The sequence below is a fragment of the Schistocerca americana genome, chromosome 1, assembly GCF_021461395.2.
Source record: "Schistocerca americana isolate TAMUIC-IGC-003095 chromosome 1, iqSchAmer2.1, whole genome shotgun sequence".
Taxonomy (NCBI): domain Eukaryota; kingdom Metazoa; phylum Arthropoda; class Insecta; order Orthoptera; family Acrididae; genus Schistocerca; species Schistocerca americana.
In genome coordinates this window covers 495,305,595-495,318,587 of record NC_060119.1, presented here as the reverse complement: position 1 = coordinate 495,318,587, position 12,993 = coordinate 495,305,595, and the positions used below count along the sequence as shown (strand labels likewise).

At 41.7% G+C, this 12,993-nt stretch overlaps 1 protein-coding gene across 1 annotated transcript in view; it reads left to right on the top strand.

Annotated features, from left to right (window-relative positions):
* LOC124604496 (endoplasmic reticulum resident protein 44) overlaps nt 1–12,993 on the top strand; it is a 90,202-nt gene that overhangs the window by 61,981 nt on the left and 15,228 nt on the right. The window contains exon 5 of the mRNA XM_047136484.1: nt 5,774–5,889. Coding sequence (XP_046992440.1) covers nt 5,774–5,889 — 116 coding nt within the window. The remainder of the gene's footprint in view (nt 1–5,773; nt 5,890–12,993) is intronic.

Below are 12,993 nucleotides of genomic sequence, written 5' to 3'. Positions count from 1 at the left end.
CTCCCCGCCCGCTCTCTCTCTCTCTCTCTCTCTCTCTCTCTCTCTCTCCCCGCCCGCTCTCTCTCTCTCTCTCTCTCTCTCTCTCTCTCTCTCTCTCTCCCCCGCCCGCTCTCTCTCTCTCTCTCTCTCTCTCTCTCTCTCTCTCTCTCTCTCTCTCTCCCCGCCCGCTCTCTCTCTCTCTCTCTCTCTCTCTCCCCCGCCCGCTCTCTCTCTCTCTCTCTCTCTCTCTCTCCCCGCCCGCTCTCTCTCTCTCTCTCTCTCTCTCTCTCTCTCCCCGCCCGCTCTCTCTCTCTCTCTCTCTCTCTCTCTCTCCCCGCCCGCACTCTCTCTCTCTCTCCCCGCCCGCACTCTCTCTCTCTCTCCCCGCCCGCACTCTCTCTCTCTCCCCCCACTCTCTCTCTCTCCCCCCACTCTCTCTCTCTCCCCCCCACTCTCTCCCCCCACTCTCTCCACGCCTCTCTATCCCCACTCTCCCCCTCCATCCCCCCTCTCGCCCCCTCTCTCCCCCCCCCCTCTCTCCCCCCTCTCTCTCCCCCTCTCTCCCCCCCCCTCTCTCCCCCCCTCTCTCCCCCCTCTCTCCCCCCCTCTCTCCCCCCACTCTCTCGCCCCCTCTCTCCCCCCATCCCGGTGCGCTCCCCCCTATCTCCCCCCTCCCCTTCTCTGCCCCACTCGCCGTCTCTAACCCCCTCTCTCCCCCCTCTCCCCCCTCTCCCCCCTCTCTCCCCTCTCTCCCCCCTCTCCCCCCTCTCTCCCCTCTCTCCCCCCTCTCCCCCCTCTCTCCCCCCTCTCCCCCCTCTCTCCCCCCTCTCCCCCCTCTCTCACCACCTCTCTGTCCACTCTCTCCCCCCTCTCCCCCCTCTCTCTACCACCTCTCTGTCCACTCTCTCCCCCCTCGCCCCCTCTCCCCCCTCTCCCCTCACTCTCCCCTCACTCTCTCCTCACTCTCTCCGCCCTCTCCCCGCCGTCTCCCGCGCCACTCTCTCCGCCGTCTCCCCGCCGTCTCCCGCGCCACTCTCTCCGCCTTGTCTCCCCACCCCCTCTCCTCTCCCCCCCCCCCTCTTCAACCCCTCTTACTGTTTCCTTCTCTCTGTTCCCATACTCTCTCTTCACCTTCACCCCCCCTTATTTCCCCTTTCCTTCCCGCCCCTTTTCCTACATCACCTTTTGTTCTGTCCTTTGTATTCTTTTTGTCTTTTTGCGTGGCAGCAAAGTCATCTGGCCGAAGATGCGCCTCTTTCCCATAATCCCCTCTTTGTGTCCTTCCTACCCTCAACTCATCTCCATCAGCTCAAGCAACTGCTTTCAATAATTTGGCTTCCCATGGCCACGGGTGTGTGGGTGTGGCATTTTCATTATTATTAGAAGTTGAAGGATCAGTTTTGCCTCACATTTTCATACATATCTCCAAGATGCAAGCTGATTTTTCATAAGGTTGGCTTGCACCACTCATTCTTCTGGAAATACATTAGTATTTTACATCCACAACTGATTAAATTGATGGTTCAGTAATGGGCAGCACCCATGTTTTTTGGGATTAGGATTACTACAAGCTTCTTGATGTCTGAGGATAATATCCATGTCTCGAGTCACACTAGGTGGAATAGTTTCATCATGCCTCTCTCTCTCCAAAAATGTCACCAATTCTTTGGGAATGTCATCTGCTCTATGGGCTTTACTTTAGTCTTTCAGTGCTTAGTCAGATTCTTCTCATATTATTATATCTTCCAGTTCATCTTTTTCTGATTCCTCTACCCATTCAATAATATTGTCTTAAAGTTCATTTTCTTTTTATAGCCCTTCTATATAATCCTTCCACCATCCAATGTTCTCCTTTTTCCTTGTATTCGTTTCCCATATTTCAGTCACTTACTTTCTCATGCTCCCTATGAAATTCTAAATGACCTCTGGGTCTTTCTATCCACGTACAATGTTGTTAATTTCCTTCCTTCCTGCAGTTTTAATCTGTCGTTAATAACCAATAAATTATGATCAGAGTCCACATCTGCTCTTGGAATGTTTTGCAATTTAAAATTTTGTTTCTAAATGTCTATCTTACCATTGTGTAATTTACCCAAAGCCTTGCAGTGTTGCCTGGGCTCTTCCAGTGAGGTGTTTTTCTTCTTGTGGGTGACTTTTAAGTGATCAGTATATTGTGAGATGCCCAGTATTTACCCATTCCCTTGTAATAACATTACCTTCTTTTCCTAATTTTCCAGTTGCCGCCTTGTTTTCTCTTGATGTTTTTGTCTTTCTGTGCAGTGCCACATGTTTAATCACTGATTTTGTTTCCGACTGCAGGTAGGTGAGGGCCATAAGAGAGCTTTTACATTCAAATAACTCACTACGAAATCACAAAACGCTGTTCCCATAATTCTTCTATATTCTAATAAGCTATCAACTCACAACTGATAACTGACAAAGCTTTCCCGACAAAGTGTTCATACATGATGCTTCAGTGCTTCACCAAAAATATAAGTTCATACTTAACTCAAGATAGACGCTATAGACTCGGTATGACAACACTCATTTTTCTTTAGTGCTTGACCATTGTCATCAGGCCCCTCTCTTCTTAGGAGCCCACAGTACCCCCAAAGTATGACTGCAAAGTGCAAGCAACCCCTCACTGGCCAATCTGAAGAACACATCTGTCGTCGCTTTCTGCACTGAGCCCGCATTTTTATTTCTCATATCTGCACATAAATTTCAACAAACCTGGGCACAGTAGACACTCTTTACTCCATTACTAAAGTCATGTTTTTCATGTGCATATCTTTCACTAGTCTCGTAAAAGGAAAGTGAGACATGCTGCTATGCTTTATAGCAACAGGTACCAGTACACCAGGCGTACAACCTTATTTCACTATTATTAAACCAAGTGTTAGCAGTGGATCTAAAATACTAAAATTAAGTCAATACCTCTAAGGCATTGTGCAATCATCAAGGCAGGTTGTTAAAAGTATAAGTATTGTGGAAAGGAGAAAGCTTCGTAAATCTGTCACACAGCAATGACTTTGGCTGGATCACCCCAAGTGGAATTTCCTACACCCCTTCCCCCAAATTTTGCAGAAAATTGGTGACTACATCCAGTACAAAATTGAGAGCCAATGAAACCTGTCTGTCATGTATGAGTCTGGAATATAACAGGGTGTGTGCAGTTGCATATCACATCCAGTGGAGATAAGTTTGAAATGTCTTGGTAACAACAAAAGTATGAGGAACCAATTCAAGAGGACATTAAGAAACTTTAAATGTTGTATGTCAAATAAAAGTTCAGTAGGTGACAGAACTTTGTATTGTAAGAGTTTACGCAAGGAGTCATAAGGAGAAGAAATCCACAATGTCTGTGGTTAAAAAGCTTACAACAGTATTTTCTGTGCTAGAAAAGTTGAAAACTGAAGTGAAAGGCAATCCTGGTATGAGTGAAACAATCCTTTAACATGTTATTCAGAAATTGGGCTTCAGAAATAAATAACTTCAACCAAAAGATATTTGCAAAATACTTGATTGACTGTTCATTACACTAATGAGACTTAATGTGGAGCAGATCATTCCAAAAGCTTGCATGGGAGAAATAAATTAAGCCTTGCACATCAGAAAATATATGATTATCACAGAGGAAATGTTCAAGAGTGGAATGGCTGTAGAGGAGAGATTTAAATACCATCAGGTTTTGGAAAGTGTATCACATTGAAAACAGAGATGGGTTTGTGCAAAGAGCTGGCTTCTATTATGGGGAATTTTTATTGAGTGCCTGAGAAACAATAACTAGAGTTTCCATCTAATTCCACATCTTATGAGGAAAGCAGGTCTACCGGAACATGCACTTGAGATCATAAAAATTTCTTTTCATAAGTGTATTGCTTTCAGCAGACAAGGAGAATAATATTCAATGGTTGACTCTGGCATACTGTGAATTAAACACCATTGAGCTTATTCAAGCCTTTGTAGGGAACAAGGCAACAAAGGAGAATAGTTCTATTAAGATAAGTCATACTCTACAGCTGTTACTCCATTCTATAGTGTCCCCCAAAGTGTCTTTAGGAATTCAATGAGACACGTGTACCAATTCTGAAGTAGATATGCAGAAAGAACTCATGGTCTTCACATAGCTGCAGAACCATTGCTGATTCAAGTAGATGACCATGACAACCAATAAGACCTCAATAAACCATGACAGCAAAGAATGTGGGGTTTTTTATTCATCATTATCTCAGGCAAAATTTATTCCAGCTAATCACTGCAATCATTTATGAATTTTTCATTTACTGAAATCCAAAAACTGTTTCATTGTTTGTATTCTGAGAGCTGCTTGTATATAAAGTGTTCTAATGCAATATACTATTGCATAGCCTTTTATGCCTGACAGCCACTGTTGTATTGGTAAGTGTTAGAGCCACTGTTGTATTGGAATATGAGAACGTAGTTGCCACTCTTTGCTCTGGTGGATTGGCACTTAGCATGCGTTACAGTAGTGGCACAATGCTGGTATGACAACTGTGCTGGACTCTAGTATAGATTGCATCTACCAAAGTATATGCTTTACAAACTCTTAACCCACAGTGTGAGGATTGTTCACAAGTAATGACATATCATGAAACCAACCAAAGCTCAAGCTTTACAATCATGTTTTCTCCAAAGCAGTAGATAAGTTGGTAGGCTCAATTGCATTACTACAACAAAACAACTAATGGGGAAACATTGAAAATGTGCGATTAAATGTGGAGAAGGATTATATCTTTAAAAACAATGTATGGAAAAGATAGATTGCTACTCACCATAAAGATAACACATTGAGTTGCAGGCAGGCACAACAAAAAGACACTTATGCATTAGCTTTTGGCCAAAGCCTTCTTCAGGAAAAGAAACACGTACACACAAATTCACACAAGCAAGCACACCTCATACACACATTAGCACCATCCCCAGCAGCTCAGGCTGAAATGCAGGTGCAGAAGATGGCGGTCGTGTGTGTGTTCATTTTCTAAAGAAGGCTTTGGCCCAAACCTAATGTGTAAGGGTCTTTTTGTTGTGCCTTTTCCTTATGTTGTTGATATTCCAACCTGGAGTTTCCATTATTTAACTGTGCATAAAAGATGTTCATGAAAACATTGACTTGCATATGTGGATCTTCAAAGAGACAAGTTCTCTCAAAAAAGCTTGCTTTAATGTAAAACTATGTCCATGTGTATATCCCTCCCCTACACCTTCATTTCAACCAAACTGTAAATGTAATATTCACAAATGAAATAAAAGTAGACATTTCATGATTCCAGCAAGGTGCATACACCAGTGGTTAATATGCAGTGGAGCCAAAAGAGAAGCTTAAAGCAAGGGCAAATGGAGAGTGGTCAGATATTCACTGCAAATCTAAAATGGAACCGTAACAATGAGTTCACGTAGTTGGTGTTGTACTCCTTTTTCGAGGAGGAATACTAATGTGTAAGGTGTAAAGATAATGTGGGTATATTGGGGACCAAATTTATTGACAGGAGAACCCCCCCACCACCACCACCACCACGCACACACGCACACACGCACACACACACATACACACACAATGAATTGTTTAATTCTTCTTCCTCACAACTTGTCCAATTACATCCACATAGTTCTAACAAATCCACACAACTGATGGCACTCTTTGGACTGTAGCAAATATTTAAAAATTGTGCTGTTATCATTCCAGAGTGATATTTCATTTGTTGTGTTGGAACCGGTATGATGACTTGTGTTCTTTGTTTAATCCCATTTCTCTTGCTATTTTTATCCACAGGAAAAAAAAAGAGTTGTAATTGGTTATTTTGATCGGAAGGATGTACCAGAATATACTGTTTTTAGAAGAGTTGCAACTAATTTGAAAGAGGACTGCCAGTTCTACGTTGGCTTTGGGTAAGTGTTAGATAACTTTATAAATGTTGTTAATGCAACATTGATGTTAGATGAAAATAAATACATTTTCAATTACGTATTAGTTTCTGGATGTATAGTGATTTTGATGAGCAAAGACAATTTGTGGAATAAACACTTACAGTTCTGTGTGTTGTCTCTCCCTGTGTTAAGCATTCTGGGCAGATTGTTAAGAAAAGTGACAATCAGTAACAAGAAATGCAAGTCTATGTCTCTGCAATCTACTTACAACAGTATTCCTTCCTTGTTCATAATGTAAAATCATCATCTCTTTTTTTCATATGCTTATGTGGCTCGTGGTGTTTGTTTGTTTGTATGTTTGTTTGTTTGTATGCATGCTTGTTTGTCTGATAGAAAGTGTTTCTTCAGTGTGTGTGAAGTCGAAAATACCAACCACCATACTGAAAGTAATGATTTTAGTTATATTGGGTCACATTTCTTAGTTTTGTAGCGGCATACCAGTTTTGATGTAGTTTGTGCATGTCAATTTTTCATAACAGAAAATGTTTGTATTCAGATTTGATCACAAGAAACTAAACCATCTTATTTTCTGTGAATTTGTGTCTGCAATGTTTGACTGTTACTTGAAAGTCATTCATTTTGAACATTATGCTTAGCCCCTCGTGTCCAGGGGTTAGAATAGGCCTGAGGTATTCCTGCCTGTCATAAGAGGCAACTAAAAGGAGAGTGACATGTTTCGGTCTTTATGTGATGGTCCCTTTTGGGGTTTGACATCCGTATTTCAAAATTTTCCCGGAGAGCAAGCCAATTGCGGAAGTCGCCTTACATGGTGCATCGTGTCCATCGTGCGCTGAGATCTTTCGCATCCTATGTCGGTGTGGATCTGCACTTCCACTCATTTTCCAGCTGTTGAACGGGGTCCCCTCCATCCATTGTGCAATATCGTTTTCTGCACTGACAGTGGTAACGGATTTGTTTGCACCTGATATCCAGCACAGCAGCCAGTCCTTTGTGGTGGGGCTGCCTGTACCCTGTTGGTTGTAGCCCCTGACCACACAGGGATCGCTCTGCTGATGTCTGTTCCGTTAACTACCAACGTATGCCAAGGGGTAGATGCCCATCCCCCTGGGGCATCAGGACTCCCGGAAATGGCCATCCTGCCAGGTGGCCATTGCTACAACTAGGTGGTGCCCATGGGAAGGGCCCCTGGTCAGAGCGGGTGGCATCAGGGTGGATGACACACGATGAAGCGTAGTACATCATCTCTTGCTGGTGGTCAAACACCAGCGGTCTCTAAGCGTTCATGGGCTCAATTCAATGAACAGAAGTACAACCCCAAATTATCCCTCTCCCTGGCCACACCGTGGGAGGAATGTCAGGCTAAGGATGGTAGGGGCTCTTATTCACCCCCTTACCTTGTATATCCAAGAGCTGATGGTGATTGTTTCATGACGAAGCCTCAGTTTTTTGTTGAGCATTTAGAGGACACGTTTGGGGAGGTGGAGGGATTGTCCAAAATGAGATCTCGGTTAGTCTTGATCAAAACAGCATCCTCTGCCCAGTCACGGGCGTTACTCGTTTGTGACAAGCTGGGGGATGTTTCTGTAACCATCACACCCCATAAGAGCTTAAATATAGTCCAGGGTATCATATTTCACAGGGACCTTCTTTTGCAGTCTGACGATGAGCTGCACGCCAATTTAGAGTGGCGAGGTGTACATTTCGTTCTGCGTGTCCACTGGGGTCTGACGGATAATCAGGTTGCCACCGGTGCCTTCATCTTGGCCTTTGAGGTTGATACATTACCCGAGAAGGTCAAGGTGATGGTCTACTGCTGTGATGTAAAGCCCTATATCCCTCCCCCAATGCAGTGCTTTAAATGCTGGAAGTTCGGCCATATGTCTTCCCTCTATACTTCCAGCATCACATGTCGAGATTGCGGATGCCCATCACATACCAATACTCCATGTGCCCTGCCTCCCATCTGTGTTAACTGCGGAGAGATAATATAAAGTGATAATAGCTGGGAGGGGGCGGAGGGTTAAGAGGTAACCCATTAGACTACAGACTCAATTACAGAATTTTTGATGACATCAGGCACATCACAGAGTATACTGTTCACTCTAGTGCGGTGATGTCCCCCTCCTCATTATGATAAGTGTTGAATTAAAGCATTCTGTGGAACATGCTATTACAGAGCTTGGAGAGTCACGTGGGAGAAAGGAGTATCCACATACAGGTATCTCTGAAGCATAGCCCCTCAGTTGATGTCATCTGAAAGTTTGTGATAAGAAACTACTTGCATAGCTAATTACGAGAAGTATCCAGCAACTCCATGTGTGTGTGTGTTCCCTAGGCCATGTTTAGAGTAAATTTTCTCAATAGACAGACTGCAGAATAAATATATACTACCTGAAAAAAATGACTCACCCAGAAGGGAAGGAGGAAACGAAACGAAACTTAACCTTTTGAGACAATATCTGAAATTATTGTAGTGATTGCAAATTCAAGTTATTTAAAATATAACTTGGTTCTATGAGCCTTCTTATCAGCATGATGGTGAACCCCACCTGCTAAGGATGCATGCCCTTATTTGGCTGGGAAGGGTATAAGAAAGCAGTTAAATCATCTCATGAGGCAAACTGTACCACAAGCATTGTAACTGGTCTGGATATCCTGGACAGAGTTGACATCCGAGCTGGTCTCAAACATGTTCTTCTGGGGACAGGTTGGAGAATCTTGATGGCCACAGGAGTACATCACACACACACACACACACACACACACACACACACACCCTTCATAGGCATCTGTGTCATGTGTATGGTTGAGCATTGTGTTGTTGAAAAAGACACCATTGCATGAGAAGTAACACATGAGTAAGCAGGATGTCTGTGATGTACCATTGTGCTTTGAGCACCCACACTCGCTACCAGTTGTGAACTGAAATCTTACCTAATGTCTCCCCACACAACACTAAGGGTAAAAATGCTCTCTCTCTCTCTCTCTCTCTCTCCAAAACTTTGGAGAATGAGACCTCTTCTCAGGTTGCCACCATATCCTCCGGTGTTCATCCAGGGTAGTAAATAATTGTGATTCATTGCTGAACACAATACAATGCCATTCATCAGCAATCCATGCTCCCTGATCACAGCACCACTCTAAATACAGCCGTTTGTTTTGTGGTCATAAATTTAGCTGAAGTGTGGGGGAGTAATTCCCTGACCCAATACCAATGGTGAGGGATGACACACAATGTGACAGGAGTCTGTTACTCATTCTCGGATGGAAGTTGCAGGTGTGTAGGAGTTGTAATGTGGTTGGTGCAGAATATGGTGCGCAAGTAGTTGACCGAACTTTGACAATGAGTGTACCCATCTCCATGTTCCCAAGTGATCAGACATTGATCAATCATACCTGAACACCCCACAAATCTGGATACTGCAAAATTCCACCAGACGTCCAAATGAAGAGAAACAGTGATGACCCATTCATATTATGTCAGGTGTTGATAACATTGTCCCACAAAAGTTTGCGACATCTCAGTGTCCTTCACAATGACTACTTGACACCTTCATGCCCCCTACATATCCTACCAGGCCTGGTAACAACACAAAACATGAGCAGTAGTAATACATTCTGGTGAACATTTTGTGTGTTGCAGGGAATTGATCATTCATTACCTTCCACCAAAACATCAGGAGCATCATTTGTAAAAAGGATGAACTTACAATACCCATACAGGAAAAAATGAAAGGACAAGTGGAATGTCAGCAGATGTGCACTTGTAACATCACATGGAAATGACCAAAATCAGTATATACATTTTGATGTACCTCTATAGAACCAGTAATAGGAAAAGGAGAGCAGTTATTTAAACCGAATATGAAATTCTAAGCCCTTTAACTTGATAACTATCTTGTTCAACAGGTGTTTGAATGCCTGATCCACAGTAGTGGATCAAGAAACAAGCAATCTGATAGTGCTCATAGTTCGCGCGTGTCTCTCAGGGAATACCTTAAGATTCATAAAGTAGCCAGAGAGAGTTTTAATAAGATTATGCATGCTTAACTGGAGAATAATTATTTATGGAGACTTCAGTGTTGGTTTCTTTATGATATTATTGTTCATGATCAAGGACAGATAGTGCTGCTGATGTCTAACTTTGATTTATTCTCCCCAGCAACATTCACAGCGAGGACTGGACATTGTGCATCAACCATTGATTATTTGGTTTTAGACCCGAGGTATTTGAATGATGTAGGGTTAAAAGTAATAATGAAAGGTTTATCTGATAAATGATAGTGGCAAATAAACAATAAAATTTGCTGATCAGTTATTTCACATCATAAAAATCTGTATTACAGAATTGTAAACCACAACATAGTAAACCATGCCACAATCTCAGTGTGCAAAGAAAAGTTACGGGAAGAACACAGGAAATAGATTTACAAAGCAGACAGTTAATAGCGGAACAGTTTAACTCTTTCTGGAACATATTCCTGCAACTTCGTTAAGACTTGTTCACCCTAAAAGAAATGAGGGTAAAAATAATAAAAGCAAAAACCAGCCTGTGATTAAATTGTCTCACACTGTAAAGAAACTCCTCTAGCTAATTAAAGCCAAGAGCTGACATTTCAGTACTAATAGTATTCAAAAGAATGTATAGTCGGGGCAACCACAGTTGCAAATATGCATGTTGGTCATTAGAAAACAGTTTCAGCTGTATGAAAATTCTTTTTATTGGACTCACAACCAATTTTGTGACATTTCAGCCACGTCTTTGAGTGAACATCTAGGTATAAACACATAACAATTACATTTATTCTCTTGTATAAATTTATAATCTTAATGTAGCTGTATTAGAAGGTACTGAAGTATCTCAGATCATAAGGTGAGCAATGCTGGGTATATGGAGGACTCAACATTTTTAGAATGAAAACTAAAATGGTAAGGAGGCAGTAGTTGAAAAAATTACATCTGCAATGTATCATCCTATCTCCAATTAATTGCTAAGACCTATTGAAATACTGTGTGACAACCAACAAAACCATGCACAGTTTAGTTTTCATTGTGGGGTCTTTCAAACCAATGTTGCTTATCTTATGACCTGAGGTATAAAAACTTTCTAGTACAGTCATGTTTGAGATTACATGCATATATCAGAGGGCAAATATAATGATTATATGTTTATATCTAGATCTTCCCCTGAGGATGTGGTTGAAATGCCGTGAAACCAGTCATGAGTCTAATAAACGGATTTTCATAAAGCTGAAACATTTTTCTAATTTCCAAGACCAGTAGTATTGTTCTGTATTCTGTTATTAAGAAGTGAAATGCATATTTTATGCACAAAAGTAAACACTCCAAAAGTATAAAACAAAAATAGTATGGGTTATTACTAAACAAGAAACACGAATGGTATAATTCTTCAGACTTTCCCTGTGACCTATTGAGGTCTTGTGTATCCTGTTATTGTATAATTGTTTCATCAATGATCTGAAGATCAGATATAGCCTTTTACCTTTGGAAGAGGAGAAGCCTCATTCAGCTGTAGAAAAAAATAGGGTACAGCAGATTATTAATAAGAATTTAAGATACAGGTTAGAAGCCTTATTCAGTAAAAAAACGAAAGTGCTTGATGCTAGACAGCAATTATGGGTGGGGATGTAGCAAACCACTCAAGGAGAAACTAGGATCACTGTATTGTCAAACCTAGCATTACCTTGATCATGTAATAGAGTAGGCCTGTGCCAAGCAACTGACTACAGATTTGAGTGAAGAAGACCAGGTGGTGGAGCAGGCAGCAATCATGCCAAGAACAGAGAACACTGTCTCAGCAATGACCTGGAAGAGCTAGGTGCAACCACCTCAAAAACAAATGTTGGCATCTTTAGGGTTCCGTATCGGCACAGTCCAGGTATGCTGACCTGAGCTGACCAGGTTCCTGCTGACTTTAACTGAGCTCACATTGGTGTTGTGCCAGTTGCTACTATTAGGAGATGATGGTGCACAAGAAATAGCACACACCCAAAAATGCAAGAGGGAAGATAGATTGACTTAAATAATAGCTGAAAACATAGAGGAGAGGCCAGAGGGGGGGGGTCTCCATCTCCATGGTCGAATTCCTATGGTTCCCGGTGTCACAGGTAAATCTTTTTTAGCCTTTCCATGTTGGTAATATGGGTTCCCAACCGATCGCCATACTTAGACAATGTTTGACCTGGCTAGTACATGGATGGGTGACCGTCCAGGAAAAATTGGGTGCTTTGTTTCAAGGACACATATGTTTAAGTTGCCGAAGTGCTACCCAGTTAAAGGGCTTGCACCAGCCTGCAGTGCCACACGACATTTATTTACACTAAATACCTCAAGACTGGCTGCTCTGAAAGAACTCCAGGTAAATGAAGTGTCACACAAAAGAACGTTCTTTTAATAAGCTTAAAGTGATGCACCAAAATGTTAGAGGCCTAAAAACATAGCTGATAAACTTAACTGTTTACATGAACTGTAATGTCAAAGGTAGGTTACGTATTCTTTCTGACTGAGCACTATGTAAATATAGGAATCCATTTCTAGAAAGATCGTGTGTACAAAACCTTAGCACAGCACTCTAAAAATAAGATAAATCTCAACTTTGATCTAAACAAGGTCTCTCCATAGAATGTGCAATTTTTCTGTTCATGAATCAGGTTCTAGAAAATTTAAATAGCAAAATATTGCAAACTAGTATTTTCTGCATCGTGTCAAAAGCATCTGATTGAGCAGTTTATAGCTCACTAGATATGCTCAAATATTATGGTATCAGAGATCTTATTCTTAACCAGTTCTTGTAACTGTGAGGATGCAGACTGTGCTGTAAAAAAATTAAAAAAGAAACAAAACAAAAAACAGGGAGTGTTTAAATTGAAACAATGTCTTCAGAATGGGGAATAATCACTACATTTATGCTACGGGGATTGATCTTGGGTTCACTCTTGTTCTTGTTATAAATAAATGATCTGCCATCACGTATTTAAGAAGCAAAAATGGTTCTCTTTCCTGATGATAAAAGTATTACAGTGAAACATAATGGAGAAGCATCAACATTTTAAAATGCAAATAAAATTTCCATGAAAGATGATA